The sequence below is a fragment of the Hemiscyllium ocellatum genome, chromosome 1, assembly GCF_020745735.1.
Source record: "Hemiscyllium ocellatum isolate sHemOce1 chromosome 1, sHemOce1.pat.X.cur, whole genome shotgun sequence".
Lineage (NCBI taxonomy): Eukaryota > Metazoa > Chordata > Chondrichthyes > Orectolobiformes > Hemiscylliidae > Hemiscyllium > Hemiscyllium ocellatum.
This window is the reverse complement of record NC_083401.1, coordinates 161,119,175-161,136,077: the sequence shown is the minus strand read 5'-3', so window position 1 is coordinate 161,136,077 and position 16,903 is coordinate 161,119,175. Positions and strand designations below refer to the sequence as shown.

At 42.1% G+C, this 16,903-nt stretch overlaps 1 protein-coding gene across 2 annotated transcripts in view; it reads right to left on the bottom strand.

The window, feature by feature from the left end:
• The window catches only part of tmem184c (transmembrane protein 184C), a 47,680-nt gene that overhangs the window by 22,203 nt on the left and 8,574 nt on the right, over positions 1–16,903 (bottom strand). For both annotated transcript variants that reach the window (XM_060827220.1, XM_060827230.1), the window contains exons 4-5: positions 11,700–11,905; positions 6,749–6,823 (exon numbers count right to left, since the gene is read on the bottom strand). In XM_060827220.1, coding sequence (XP_060683203.1) covers positions 6,749–6,823; positions 11,700–11,905 — 281 coding nt within the window. The remainder of the gene's footprint in view (positions 1–6,748; positions 6,824–11,699; positions 11,906–16,903) is intronic.

The following is a 16,903-nucleotide window of genomic DNA, read 5'->3' as shown; positions in this document are numbered from 1 at the left end:
TATGGTCTCTGATAATTCTACCTCAAATGTTCGTATCTGTATTCTTTGATTTTTCCTCCTATTTCAACTAGAGGTTTTCTGACCTTGTTATCACACAGGATATCATTCCTGTAATACCTCAGTTGTCTGATTTTCCACTGCCCTTCCAACCACAATAGGCAGGCCTCCCACCTGTAACCCAACTATATTGTTAGCAGGGACAAATTGTATTGCTGGAGCCAAGAGTTCTTCCAATACTTCAATCACCACTTCTCCACCAACACTCCAATCTCACTCGACATAACTGAGCGCTTCTTGTCTCATCGTGAATTCCACGTACTAGCACTTTTTCTGGCAGTAGTCATTCTGAGTTACAGATCTCGTCATCGTTCACAACATCAAAGATTGACATGATCCCGTATCTCTTAATACTGTAACCTCTTTACTTGCTGCTCCTGGCCTATGCAAGTAAAACCTTTCACTTGCAAAGGTAAGGTGAAGATGATCTGGTACTTGCTCCTTAACCAACATCCGACCAGGTGTCCATTCTGGTGCAGCTTTTTAGCCTCCAATGTGCTTTCTGTTACCACTCCAACAAACTTTGCTGGCTTACCTGGTTTTCCTACATTCATCTTCCCAGCGCTTTCTCTAACCCACCATCACTAATTTCACGTGGCCTACTTTATTGAAGTGAAAATAGTGGAGCTTTTTAAAATCTTTTTTCCCTTTCAAGGGTCTATTTGCCCTGTGGTAAGTTATCCTTATGAACTTCACCGAGATCCACCTTTCCCTTTCTACATGAGGATTTCTCTTTTCCTCAATTTCTATCCCTCACGGACTGAAATTGATGTTAGAAGCCAAACTTTGATTTATGAACTGACTCATAATTATCAGCCATTTCAGCTGCTAATTTTGTCAGTTTAACTCTCGGCCGTGCCAATTGAGTTCTCACTACTTCAGGAAGTGTATTCTGAAATTCCTCCAAAACAATCACCTCTCTCAGAGCGCCACATGCATGCACTATTTTTAATGCCCTTATCTGCCTATCAAAATTACTTTGTTTGATCCTTTCAAACTCATGTACATTTGAACAGAGTCCCTCCTTAGATTCTTGATACGTTATCTGTACGCTCCTGCACAAGCTCATATGCACTTAAGATGGCTTTCCTCACCTCCTCATACTCCCCAGATATTTCCTCCGATAGTGATGCAGATACCTCACTCACTCTACCTAATAGCTTTGTTTGGATCAACAAAACTCATATAGTCATTAGCCACTTCAAACAGGATGAAAAAGGCTTCTACATCCTCAAATTCAGGCAACACTTGGATAAATTTAACAGATCCCCACCAGGCCTTTGGCTATGATGGGTTTGCTCCCTATCTTCCTCAGTAAGCATACCGCCTACCATCACCTCCATCCTTTTAAGGCGACTTCCTGTCTATGTGTCAATTTCTAAAGTTCAAACTCTCCTTTTCTTTTTCTTTTTGTTCTGCTAAAGCGATTCGGTCCTCTTCTTTCTGCGAGGATGATTTGTGCTTTTTCTCTTTCCGCTCCATCCATGAACACCAACTAGCTACTAAACGCCACAACCAACTGTCCCTAGTAGCCACACATACAGATGACAAGGACCACAAATTTGGCTGGAACAACACAACGATCATAAGACAGACAGAGAAATTTGAGAAGCATGGCACTCAGCCATGGATTCTATCAACAAACACATTGACCTAGACCCAACATACCGGCCACTACACCGAGCAATCATAAACAGAAACGGAACCAAATAAACTCCAGAAGACACAGTACAGAAGCGCTTCACAGGAGGCTCCAAAACACTGAAGACATCACCCAGACAGAGGATGAAACATCTGCAAATCAACTTCCTAGCTCGGCAAACATACCCACAACCACAACAACCAGCACCCAAACTACAAATCTTTACACAACCTTGTAATGGTTTTTCTTTCTGGTCTAATATCTCTGAAGTGTCTGGTGATCTGTGGTCCCTCTTATACCTGATCTACATTCTTCCCCTTAGCAATATCATTCAAAAACACATGAGGTTTCACACATATGGTGATGGTCTGCCATCTACCGTACTATTACATCTTATCCCTTCTGCTACTTATATGAAATGCTATATCCACAACTAAAAATTAAATACAGGGAAGCTCAAAACCATTAAGCTTTGGTCCTGCCACAAACTCTATGTCCTTGCACCAACTCCCGTCCTTGCTGTAGCCACTGTCTAACACTGAACAGGACAGTTCGAAAAGATGTCGTCCTATTTGACCTCGATCTGGATCTGACCTTTGAATGTCGTATTTTCTCCCTCACCAAAAGCACCAATTTCTAACCACAACAACATTACCGCCCCTGTTCTGCTTCAGCTAACTGGATGCTTTATTGCTCACCCATATCTTTCTTACCAAGACGTGACTATTCCCATGCTATCCTGGCTGGCCTCTATTTCATACCTTCCCTGACATTACGTAGAATGAACAAAACACACACAGTCAGTTGGACCAGCATGACCTTGGCAGTGGTTATGCCTCATACTATCTTCTTCCCACCCTTCATTTAACTATCAGTATATGGCTCTATTCTTTTCTCACTCTTAGTTAACTTCCTCTTAAATGCATCTAATGCTAGTTACCATAATCACTTGTGATTACGCATTCCACATTTCATTCTCTGAATAAAGATGTTCCCCCAAAATTTGCCAGTAAAAATAATATTTATGGCATCTGCAAGTCTAACGACCTCTGTGCTTAACCCTATCAAATCCTTTCATAATTGTAAAGCCTTTAGTCAGATCAACTCTTGACTTCTAACAAAGGGTCTCGGAACTTGAAATGTTAAGTGTTTTTCTCACTAAAGATGCTGCCGAACCTGCGGTCTTTCTCCAGCACACTGTTTCAGAATTTCTAACATCTGCCGTTCCGGGTTTATCAAGCTTCAGTTTTCTAAAGAAAAGTATCTTTATCTTTTCTGGTTATGAGCACTACTTTGGTCTGAACAGGAATACTATGACCTATTCTGGACACCACATTTTAGAAGGCACTAGAGAGGGTACAGAAAGATTCATGAATATAGTTCCAGGGATGAGGAGCTTCAGGTGTAGAGAAGGACTGGAGAAGTTCAGTCATAAGTCTGAAAATCAGGAAGTAGCTGAACAAGGTAGAGACAGACATTGTTCCCAGTGATCAAACTATTGCGAACAAGAGTACAAGATAAAGTGACAAATGTAGCAAAGGTGACAGGAGGAAAACTTTTTAACGCAATAAGTGGTTAGCATCTGAAATTCATTGCCTGAGTGCGGGATGTGGGCGGGATCATTGGAGACTTTTCAAAAGAGGGTTAGCTCATTATCTGCAAAAGGAAGGTTATCAGGGCCACAGAGAAAAGTCAAGGGGGTGGCACTAGGTACATTACTCCAAGACCAACATACACAACGGGCCAAATGCATTCTTCTGCTGAAACCATTCCATGGTTATAAGGTAACTTCTCAGTTCTGGTATAATTCCATAAATCATTTACAGACTTTCTCCAGTTCTGACATATTCTTTTCTGTGAGAAGATTTGTAGCTCGGGTGCTCGTTGTTGTGATTCTGTTCGCCGAGCTGGGAGTTTTTCTTGCAAACGTTTCGTCCCCTTTCTAGGTGACATCTTCAGTGCTTGGGAACCTCCTGTGAAGTGCTTCTGTGCTGATTCCTCCGGCATTTATACTGGTTTGAATCTGCCGCTTCCAGTTGTCAGCAGCTGTCCACTGCAGTGGCCGGTATATAGGGTCTAGGTCAATATGTCTGTTGATCGAATTCGTGGATGAGTGCCATGCTTCTAGGAATTCCCTGGCTGTTCTCTGTTTAGCCTGTCCTATAATGGTGGTGTTGTCCCAAACAAATTCATGTTGTTTGTCATCTGAGTGTATGGCTACTAGGGATAGCTGGTCGTGTCGTTTCGTGGCCAGTTGGTGTTCATGGATGCGGGTTGTTAGCTGTATTCCTGTTTTGAACTGGCTCAAAGGTAGAAGACAGAGGATGGTGGTGGTGGAGGGTTGTTTTTCAGACTGGAGGCCTGTGACCAGTGGAGTGCCACAAGGATCGGTGCTGGGCCCTCTACTTTTCGTCATTGACATAAATGATTTGGATGCAAGCATAAGAGGTATAGTTAGTAAGTTTGCAGATGACACCAAAATTGGAGGTGTAGTGGATAGCAAAGAGGGTTGCCTCAGATGACAACAGGATCTGAACCAGATGGGCCAATGGGCCAATGAGCTGAGAAGTGGCAGATGGAGTTTAATTCAGATAAATGCGAGGTGCTTCATTTTGGGAAAGCAAATCTTAGCAGGACTTATACACTTAATAGTAAGGTCCTAGGGAGTGTTGCTGTACAGAGACCTTGGAGTGCAGGTTCATAGCTCCTTGAAAGTGGAATCTCAGGTACGTAGGATAGTGAAGGCGGCGTTTGGTATGCTTTCCTTTATTGGTCAGAGTACGGAGTACAGGAGTTGGGAGGTCATGTTGCGGCTCTACAGGCCATTGTTGTAATATTGTGTGCAATTCTGGTCTCCTTCCATTGGAAAGATGTTGTGAAACTTGAAAGGGTTCAGAAAAGATTTATAAGGATGTTGCCAGGGTTGGAGAATTTGAGCTAAAGGGAGAGGCTGAACAGGCTGGGGCTGTTTTTTCTGGAGCATTGGAGGGTGCAGGATGACCTTATAGAGGTTTACAAAATTATGAGGGGCATGGATAGGGTAAATAGGCAAAGTCTTTTCCCTGGGGTGGGGGAGTCCAGAACTAGAGGGTATAGGTTTAGGGTGAGAGGGGAAAGATATAAAAGAGACCTATGGGACAACTTTTTCACACAGAGGGTGGTACGTGTATGGAATGAGCTGCTAGAGGATCTGGTGGAGGCTGGTACAATTGCAACATTTAAAAGGCTTTGAATGGGTATATGAATAGGAAGGGTTTGGAGGGATATGGGCTGGGTGCTGGCAGGTGGGACTAGATTGGGTTGGGATATCTGATCGGCATGGACAGGTTGGACTGAAGGGTCTGTTTCCATGCTGTACATCTCTGTGACTCTATGACTCTATTTAGTTACCATTGTCTACACCTCTATTCTTTGTACCAGTGTGCATGACCTCACACTTTCCTACATTTTAATCCATCTACCACTTCTCTGCCCACTTTCCTTTCCAAAACCTTCTGCAGCCTTCCTGCTTCTTCAACACCACCTGTTCCCCTGCCTTTAGGTCATCTGCAAACTGAGTAACAGTGTCCTCAGTTCCTTCATCCAGATTGTTATGTACAACATGAACAGTTATGGTACCTACATGGACCCTTGTGGAACTCCTCTGATCATCAGCCATCCTGAAAAAGACCCTTCTAACTCTTCCCGCTGCCTTCTGCCAGTCCGCCAATCCTCTATCAACGCCAGTAATTTGCCTCTAACCCTATGGGCTCTCATTTAGCAGTCTCCTGTGCGGCTTCGTGTCAAAGATTTTCATTCTGAAAATCTAAACAAATAAATGTCCACTGGCTCTCTATCTAACCTGCCCGTTATGTCCTCAAAAGACTTGAACAGATTTATCGGTTATGGCCTCCCATTGACACAGCCACGCTGACTCAGCCCAGTTTTATTGTGTGGAGCGATCAATCATTAAATGGGGGCGGGAATAGCAGTAGCCCATTTGGCCCTGTTCGAAGTGTTTGTAAAACACAGCTGACCTTGTTGTGGTCGGAGCTTCACTCTCCCACATGATCCCCCTAAATCTTACACCAAATTGCCTCCCAAAATTCTAACTCAGCCTTGAGTAAATTTAACCAAACCTCCACTGTCTGCTGGGGAGAAGGATTCCTCACTCTGTTGACAGAAAAACAAATTTTCATCTTTCTTAAAAGGGAGAGACCCCTTACTTTGAGACAAATTTTCCCTATTTTAATCTCAGATGCAGAAACATCCATCAGCTATCCTCAAGACCTTGTACATTTCAGTAAAATCTTGTTTCCTTCTGAACTTCAAAGTGCATCAAGCCTCACTTTTTCACCCTTAATTCGTAAGATAAGCCGCCATCCCTGGAGTTGAGTGAACTTTCTGCGAAACATCTTCACAAGCAACAACAATTAAAGGGGATCAAAGCTGTACACAGGAGCCCCAATCCATTGGAGGGAAGAGGAGGCATTAAAAAAAAATACAATGATGTGTGATCTGGAATGCATGGCTTCGAAGAACAATGGAAACTTAAAAGGGAATTGGTTATACACTTGAACAGGGGAAAAAAAAAGCTTTGCTATTGGCTGAATCTCTTCTGCTGGGACTTGTGGTTTCAACGTGAAAGGGGTTTGTAATGTGATGCTTTCTGTAACCCAAGGTTATAGGAAAGACAATGGATTACGTTTTATGTGGCTCTGTAGAATTTACTAAGAAAACAGGAGGAATAATTAATCTCTTAAGAATATGAAAATGAAAACAACGTTCCATGAATTGGTGTGTTCAGCTGGAGCTGCGCAGTAGACCGAAGGGGTAGAAAGATTAAAGTTGGGTGGTTTGGGCAGAGATGGGATGGTTGTACAAAGGCAAAAACAGTGATGCTGAGTCAAATAGGCAAGCTGTATGAGTTACCCCCCAATAAAGAGACAATACTCTGAGCATTCAAATGCAGCATGTTAAGAGATTGTAGAAAATACTGATGGTTGTAAATGTTGGAGCCCCTCAGAACTGATATGTTTGCACTTAATACTCTGAAACAATGTTACTTACAATGCAATTATGGTTGTAAATGGTCGAACAACAGTGTACTGCAAAACTCCAAGCTTGCATCTGAACAGCAACACCCTGTCGAAAGAAAACACAAGCCAGAGAGTTACCATAATTAACATACACATGTAACAATATTTAGAAGGTTCTGAAACAGGAAGTAATAGGAAATGCTGTTGAATATTTCAGTGAAACGACAGTGAATAAAGGTGAAACCTGAAAATTGAATGTGTAATTGTTGTCATTCTTAGACACTTACATCTATAGCATGAGCCAGTTAAAATGCAACAAAGGTTGTTATTATGTAATCCACAAATGCCTTATTTCTTATGAATAAGATACACAAATTTTTTTTTTCCCTTGTGTATGGAACTAATGAACAACAGAAAATATACAACAGGGCAATACTTCAGATCAAATACAGGATATTTCTCAATGATGTATTATTTATAGGTCTACGCATAGATTGTCTTCAGGTCAAAATGGCAGTTCAGAGCAATGAAAAAAAATCTAAGAACAAGCTATATTAGATTATGGGATAAAACAAAGAATTGCAAATGCTGTGAGTCTGCAACAAAAACAGAAATTGCTAGAGAAACTCAGCAGATGTGCTTTCTCTGCACAGAGGTGCCCAGAGTTAATGTATTGACTCTCCTTCAGAACTAGAATCAGACTCCTGAAGAAGGGTCATTGGACTCAGAAGTGTTAACTCTGCTTTAGAGATACTGCAGATCTGCCAAATACCTCCAGCAAGTCCTGTCTTAGGTTTAGATTATGGGCTGTTGACAGATAGCAAGTTTTAATCTGATACAAGGTACACAATGTGAATAGTTAATGCTGCTTCTTTTATCACAAATGACACCTAGCCTATTAAGAATTTCCATCATTTTCTCTTAATTTCAGATACCCAGGATTCAAAACATCTTGTTTTTAAGCTGAGGACGTAAGGCAATCTAGAAGTACAAATGATGCACAAGGATTAAAATGTTTGTGTTTTAACAAACAAATCTGTAAGCCAGGTTGCAAACAATGCATTGCTAAGTACCTGGAAAAGATAAACAAGAATTCAAAAATGCCAAATCACCATCAGCTATTCATGTTGAATTTTTGGAAACCGAACACTTACGACCTTAAGGCACCAACATTGATATCTCAGGTATGATGCAAAATTGTTAGAATAACCAATAAGAACAACTAGCAATATTTACAGAAATTTGCAAGACCACATCCCAGCTCAACAAAGAGTCATAGAGGTGTACAACACAGAAACAGACCCTTCGGTCCAACCCGCCCACGCCAACTAGATATCCCAACCCAATTTGGTCCCACCTGTCAGCACCCGGCCCATATCCCTCCAAACCCTTCCTATTCATATACCCATCCAGATGCCTCTTAAATGTTGCAATTGTACCAGCCTCCACCACTTCCTCTGGCAGCTCATTCCGTACACGTACCACCTTCTGCGTGAAAAAGTTACCACTTAGGTCCCTTTTATATCTTGCCCCTCTCACCCTAAACCTATGCCCTCTAGTTATGGAGAGAGACTTTGTATATTGATCCTATCCACGCCCCTCATGATTTTATAAACCTCTATAAGGTCACTCCTCAGCCTCCAATGCTCCCCAGAAGCCAGAGGTAACCTTCTTCACTGTCCACTATACCTCCAATTTTGGTGCCATCTGCAAATTTATTAACTGTACCTCTTAAGTTCACATCCAAATCATTAATATCAATGATGAAAAGTAGAGGACCCAGCACTGATCCTTGTGGCACTCCAATGGTCACAGGCCTCCAATCTGAAAAGCAACCCTCCATCACCACCATGTCATCTACCTTTGAGCCAGTTCTGTATCCAAACAGCTAGTTCTCCCTGTATTCCATGAGATCTAACCTTGCTAACCAGAATCCCATGGGGAACCTTGTCGAACACTTTACTGAAGTCCATATCGATCACATCTACCTCTCTGCCCTCATTAACCCTCTTTGTTACTTCTTCAAAAACTCAATCAAGTTTGTGAGACATGATTTCCCATGCACAAAGCCATGCTGACTATCCCTAATCAGTCCTTGCCTTTCCAAATTCACGTACATCCTGTCCCTCAGGATTCCCTCCAACAACTTGCCCACCACCGACGTCAGGCTCACTGGTCTATAGTTCCCTGGCTTGTCTTTACCACCCTTCTTAAACAGTGGCACCATGTTAGCCAAGCTCCAGTCTTCCAGCACCTCACCTGTGACATATATCTCAGCAAGAGGCCCAGCAACCACTCCCCTAGCTTCCCACAGGGGACACCTACATAATTCGGACATTCATTGTGTCTGCATTAGCACTTTGGAAGAGCTCTGCAGGTGGTCTCCAATCCTGCTTCTCTCCCTTAGCTCTTCAAAAATTTATTGGTCGAGCTTTTTGAGGGCTGCAATTGAATTTGCTACATCATTCCTTGACGCATTGTATTCCACATCATATCTTATAGCTTAGTTTATTCTCATTGCCTCCGATTCATTTGCCAATTATCTTACATTTTTCACCTTCACTTATCAGTGTCTCTTAATTTACACAATCAAAATAGGTCATGATTTTAACACTACTCTCCACCTCCTCTCAACCTTTCCTGTTTTCAGGAAAACAACTTTGATCTTTCAGTTACTTAATGTTACTAAAGTCTCTCATCTATGGCACCATTGCAGCAAATGCCTTCTACACGCTTTGACGTCTTTTCATCTTTCTGCAAACATGAGATACCTAGAATTGAAAAAACACTCCTGAAGAGACTGGATAGGTGTCGATAAGGTTTTGTGCTCTATGCACAAAGCCAAGGGTCCTATTTTTAAGAAAAAAGATATCTTCTCAACTGTATAACTACCATACTGACATTCAATTAGTGACAAACCTCCTAAATCTACTAAATTGAAGTTATCAAAAAAAAAGTCTCTATAAAAAGTGATTTTCACTCTGGTTTCATATTTAGTTGTGGAGTATAGTCATCCTCGTACCATGGGAAGTAGTACAGCTAATTTTTGTGGAACAAGATCCCCCCAAAAATGAAATGAAATAAAATCTGAATTGTGTGTTTTTATTTTAAAGTGATGATGGTTGGGAAGAACAATGGGAAAACTCACCAGTTTTTTTTGAAATGGATCAAAACTGACCTCAGATTACATGCTCACATTTGGAGATAAACACACAAATGTCTGCCTCATCTAACACACTACATGAAAACGTTGGGAAAGTCTAACTTGTTGTATTATTTCCCACCACATAGAGCATTCTCCAGTCACAGACTCCTGGCCAATGTCTGAGGCTGGGTCAGACCATTCACAAGCTTATCATACTTGACCCTTAAATAAGCAGCTGATCACAAAGAGAGCCTATTTCAACATGAGTGTCAACAGCTGTCTCCATTCCTGCTTCATCTCCTGTAGAAACCTCCATTGAGAAAAAGCTGAAAATGTGTTGTTGGAAAAGCGCAGCAGGTCAGGCAGCATCCAAGGAACAGGAGATTCGACGTTTCGGGCATAAGCCCTTCTTCAGGAATCTGAAGCCATTCCTGAAGAAGGGCTTATGCCCGAAATGCCGAATCTCTTGTTCCTTGGATGCTGCCTGACCTGCTACGCTTTTCCAGCAACACATTTTCAGCTCTGATCTGCAGTCCTCACTTTCTTTTCCATTGAGAAAAAGGTTACTAAAGACACTTCTAGGTCCCATACAGTCAGGAAAGGGGGAAGTTATCATAGTGAACAAGACAGACACAAATAACACCCCTAAAACGTGGGGGAAATAGGGTACGGTGAGGAACTGAAGGAAATCAGTACTAGTAAAGAAATGGTGTTGGAAAAATTGATGGAATTAAAGGCCTATTAATCTCTAGGGCCTAATAATATATCCCAACATAATTAATAAGTGTCCTGAGAAATAATAGATGCATTACTGGTCATCTTTCAAGATTCTACAGATTCTGGAACAGCTCTTATGGATGGAGGATAGGAGCATGACATCTACATTAAAAATAAACAGAGAGAGGGGAAACTAAGAACTACAGACTGAATATCCTGACATTAGTAGGGAAATTGCTGGAGTTAAAAATTTAATAGCACACTATGTGGAAAGGAGTGACAGGATCAGACAGAGTCAGCAGGGGTTTCCAGAAGGTAAATTATGATCGAATTTTAAGAGAATGCAACTAGTAGTACTGATAAAGGAGAAACTGTGGACTTGACTTAATTGGAATTTCAGAATTCTTTGGATAAGGTCCCACATGCAAGGTTGGAGGTAGCATACTGACATGGAGAGAGAACTGGCCGGCAGACAGGAAACAGTGAGGAGCAGCAAACAGTATTTTTTCATGCAGCCTGCTGTGACCAGTGCAGCACTACGGGGAGCAGTACTTGAATCCCAGTGACTCAATGATTTAGACGAGGAAACTGAGTGTAATATTTGCAGATGGAAAAGCTGGATGGGAACAGTGTGATTTGGACAAATTGATTTAATGGGCAAATGCATTACAGATGAAATGTAATGTGGATAAATGTGAGATTATGGTACTTTACAACATTTAAAAGGCACTTGGGTGGGTATATGAATAGGAAGGGTTTGGAGGGATATGGGCCGGGTGCTGGCAGGTGGGACTAGATTGGGTTGGGATATCTGGTCGGCATGGACGGGTCGGACCGAAGGGTCTGTTTCTGTGCTGTACATCGCGATGACTGTATGATTAATAGAGGCGTCTAGTAAACTCTAAGTTGTTACATATTTTAAAATATTGCAAGGATCAAAGGTTTGGATTAAACCTAAATAGTTGAAAAGGATAAAAGCCAATATTTGCATGCAGGTGCAGCCATTAACAACGGTCAAGAGCAAGCGCTTTATGTTTAAATCATGTAAAACAACTCAAACCTTTGCAGGAAAATTAGTTGCATTTGAACAACGCATGAACACGTGAACATTCTTACTTACTCGCCCATGTGCCAAGAGGGGCAGCAGCAGAGAGGAGGTAGATGTTTCTGCTGATCCTTAGCTTCAAGCAGAATCACTAAATTTGGGTGCTGATATGTCAAATAGCTCAGTAGGAAGATCATGAAGTTATAGATGACATATGCTTCATAGCATTCTCGGCACGTATCGACATATATTGCGATATGAGGATACTTCAAGGCTATCCACTGTTAAGTAAAGAGTGATATCATGTGAAAATAAGTAATTAAACACTGACATGCTACACAAATTTCAGATCAACTTCTGGAGTTAAACTGTTGCCTAATCCAGCATTCTGAATGATACCTTTATTCAAAAAAGGCCACCCCAAACACCAAAGCAAAGTATTAAAAGAAAGAAGGAGCCTATCACAAATCAGATAGGGAACATGCAGTACATACCAATCATCTTCTGTGTGGACATCTTCGATACATAGAGCACAAGAGGCCATACAACTCTGAGTCTGCAGTGGCCACAACAATTTCCAGCCTAATCCCAATTTTTCACCGCTTGGTAAATAGCCCTGTGGCTTACAGCACTTCAGATGCACAATTATGCTAGACTGGAATGTTGCTGCACTACGGCACAAGTTGAAGGAACTTAACATTCTTGGAGGCCTGTTTCACTGAAGAAAGTTAAAGGCAGAATCACAAGAGACCAGAAAAGCTTAAACAGAGGTTCGAGGTTCATAACCAATGGCCGTGGTAGCAGATGGACTAAGAACGGCGGGGGGTGAATAGTGAAGATAAAATAGGAAGCTCAGCTCTGCGTTCAGTAGGACATCAAGTTAGTTTACAGTCTAATTCAACCAAATGTCACCACCACATAGCAAACTGGTCATCAGAACTTAGAATAAATTACAGGGGTCAGAGACGATGGCTTTAGTTATTTTAATTTATAAACTGGGGCACACACAGCTCAACTAAAATCAGACAAATAAACTGACATCAGGTCAGTATAGGTGAATAGACGGTCTCCAAAACTAGATTGTAAGCAACAGGGTGTTGCTACTGAACTGGAGAATAGAAGTGTTGCAAACTACCTCTCTCCATCCTTTAAAGCAAACAGACACTGCACCTTGATCTTTAGTGCTATGATTTGGGCCAAAACATTTAACTGAAAAGATTTAAACATGAACATTACGATGGATTCTGGAGGTCACATGATTAAGAACGTGAGGGGAAAGGGAGATTAGAGTTTATGAGAGAGTTGATAAGATTTTGAAGTGGTGATAAAGATCGTTTTTTAAAAAACGAAGGACACAAATGTCAACAGCAGCAAATCATTTACAATGTTATCTACAAGTTTGAGCAGGAGGGAAAACAGAATCAATAGTCTTAATGAAAAGAGAGAGTTTAAACAAAACAAAACTCAGGAGCTACAGTTGTTAACAAGAAGCTCCGAGATGGGGCTTGAATGAGATGTGAGAGACATTAGAAAAATGTATCTTTTTAGGGGTAAGGCTGTGGGGTCAAATTTGCAAAACTTTTTTTGGCAAAAGGAAAATGAGAATGCCAAATAAAAACTGAAAGAACTGCAAATGCTGTAAATCAGAAACAAAAACAGTAGTTGCTGGAGAAGCTCAGTCGCTCTGGCAGCCGCTTTCTGTTTACAGCTGCTGCCAGACCCGCTGAGCTTTTGCAGCAACTTCTGTTTTTATTTGAGAGCATGCTAAAGTCAGCTGAACAGATGCTCTGTCACTGCTTTAATGTTGTCTATGGTCTCCTTACATCTGCTGGTGGGGGTGGGGGTTGTTCAAGACAGAAGTTACAGGGAAAATAAGGCACACGTTATCTTTGTTCCAAAAGATCTTTCGGAGAACTGAGTGGTTTTCACAAAGGACTACATCTAGATCAATCTGATGATGAAACAAATGAGGAGAATAAGGTGACACAGTGGTTAGCACTGCTGCTTCATAGCACCAGGGACCTGGGTCCGATCCCACCCTCAGGTTATTTGTGCGTGGAGTTGGCACATTTTCCCCGTGTGCCTGGATTTCCATTAGGTGTTCTGGTATCCTCCCAAAGATGTACAGGCGAGGTGGGTTAGCCATGGGAATGACAAGGAGAGGGTAGGGGGTGGAGCTGGGTGCGATGCCTTTCAGAGGGTTGGCATGGGCTGAATGGCCTGCTTCCACACTGCAAGGATTCAAACTTCTAATGAATTAAGGTAAGGACACGTAGCTGAAAGGAACAGAGTAGTTGAACTGCTGCTAATCTCTCTAGGTTAGACAGTTAACCGGTTGGAAGATGTGCTGCTGCCTCGGCTGGAACTACTCCAACTAGGAGATCTCCTGTCACGCTGGTCAGGCTTGTGCCATCCTCATATACACTGAGAGAGTTGTTGGCAACTGCTCGGAAACATCTACCATGCAATTACACCGATGTTGATCATCTTCCTGTGGCCCTCCACTTTATGGTCTACAACAGATTGCCGTAGATTTTTAAGCTCTGACCCAGTGGCTAAAAAATTGGCATGTTCTTTACTAGGTGTCACTTTGTCCATTGTGATCTTGCAATTTCAAGCACTTATAGTCTATATTTTGAATTTTAAACATAGATTTTAGCATCCATAGTTCAAAGATGTCTTTTTTTTTCCTACAGATCTTTAGAGTCTGGGCTTTGGCAATTACATGCAAGTAGATCGAACGCTCGAAACCTCGACTCTGCTGCTCCTCGGATGCTGTCTGCCTGGCTGTGCTTTTCCAGCACCACAATCTTTGACTCTCTTAATACTGGTGATGAATTTTTTTTATGGAGAATACACAGCTGTCTTCATATGAAAGTATTATTTTCTTTCCTGTAGTGTTACTGCTCTTTATTGTGGCACTTGGAAATCAACAAACATGTGCAACTTCACATTAAGCCTTTGAAGTGGTAACAGGGTGCGATTTGCTGCAATGAAACCACTAGAGTTCCTCTGGTATCACAATCCTGAACAAGTGGGTAAAATGATTAAATTTAGAGCCAAGGGTTTTCAGATCAAAAGCAAGAAGCATTTTTAATCACTTAAAAAAAAGAGTAAACATGCAACACGTGCCCCAAACAGATGTTAAGTCAATTGGGATTGACAGATTTTTCCTGGATATGGATATTATGGGATATGAACCAGAGATCGAGAGTGTGGTGCTGGAAAAGCACAATAGATCAGGTACCATCCAAGCAGCAAGAGAACAACATTTCAGGCATAAGCCCTTCATTAGGAATGAGGCTTGTGGGCCAGGGCTGAGAGATAAATGAGAGGGGGGGTGGGGTTGATAGCTGAGAAAGTGATACATGGATGAAGGTGAGGGAGAAGGTTTTAGGTCAGAGGGGGGCAGTGATGGACAGGTCCGCAAGGCGGTGCCGAGTTGGAGACTTGGCACTGGGATAATGTGGGGGGAGGGAAAATGAGGAAGCTGTTGAAATCCACATTTATCCCGTGTGGTTGCAGGGTCCCAAGGCAGAATACGAGGTGTTCCTCCTCCTGGCGACGGGTGGTAAGGGTTTGGCAATGGAGGCGGCCCAGGACCTGCATGTCCTTGATGGAGTGGGAGGGGGAATTGAAGTATTCAGCCACGGGGCGGTGGGGTTGGTAGGTGCTGGTGTCCCAGACATGTTCTCTGAAACAATCTGCAAGAAGGTATCCTGTGTCCCTGATGTGTGAGAAGGCGTCCTGTCTCCTTGATGTATGAATATGTAGCACACATACACAGCAGCTATAATCTAACTGAACGACTGAATAATTTGTGTGTACTATGGCAATACAGACACAATATTACATGACAAAGACCAAAATTCAATTTTTTTTTATATAAAGGTCAGCCTGTTTTGTTAATTCTTCAATGATCTCGATAACTAAAATAGGGAGAAAGAGCCTGAGAGAGGGCAGTGCTGGATTTTCCATTCTGACAAACAAATTCCTGTAAACTGACCTCGGAATTTCTACTGGCATGTTAAGATTCATGGTTCAGAAGTGTTCACACTCAGGACACTATTCAAGAATTTGATATGGTAATAAAATATCCTATAATTACCAGAATAGAAGTGCTTTATAAAGATGACCAGGCACACTACTTCACAAACAGCAATAAACAGGAACAGTCATGAGTTAGCTTTCACTTCAGTTGATCCGAATAACAGCTATGCCTGAGGATACCAGCTGTAACTAATATTAACATGTTTTTGCTGGTCTTGTATTTTACCAATTCTTTGTGACACATTCATATCCAGTTTCTGGGTTATTGGCTACACTCTGATCACATTGTTTCCTAATCAGGGATTTTGAAAAAAAATTGCCTTATAAATGTCAAACATTTAATTCGCTGATGAAAACTACAGAGAGAGCGTTAGAACATAGAAAAATACAGCGCAGTACAGGCCCTTCGGCCCTCGATGTTGCGCCGACCGAAGCCTACTTAACCTACACTAGCCCAATAACCTCCATATGCTTATCCAATGCCCACTTAAATGACCATAAAGAGGGAGAGTCCACCACTGCTACTGGCAATGCATTCCATGAACTCACAACCCGCTGAGTAAAGAATCTACCCCTAACATCTGTTCTATACTAACCTCCCCTTAATTTAAAGCTGTGTCCCCTAGTAACAGCTGACTCCATACGCGGAAAAAGGTTCTCACTGTCAACCCCATCTAAACCCCTAATCATCTTGTACACCTCTATCAAATCTCCCCTAAACCTTATTTTCTCCAATGAGAACAGCCCCAAGTGCCTCAGCCTTTCCTCATACGATCTTCCTACCATACCAGGCAACATCCTGGCAAACCTCCTCTGCACTCGTTCCAATTCCTCCACATCCTTCCCATAGTATGGCGACCAAAACTGCACACAATACTCCAGACGAGGCCGCACCATGACCTCAGAACTCCGGAACTCAATTCCTCAACCAATAAGCCCAGTACACCATATGCCTTCTTCACAGCACTATTTACCTGGGTGGCAACTTTCAGAGATCTGTGTACATGGACACCAAGATCCCTCTGCCCATCCACACTACCAAGTAGCCTACTATTAGCCCAGTAACCCATCTTCTTGTTACTCCTACCAAAGTGAATGACTTCACACTTAGCTACATTAAACTCCATTTGCCACCTTTCTGCCCAGCTCTGCAACTTATCTATATCCCGCTGTAACCTGCCACATCCTTCTTCGCTGTCCACCACTCCACCGACTTTCGTGTCATCCGC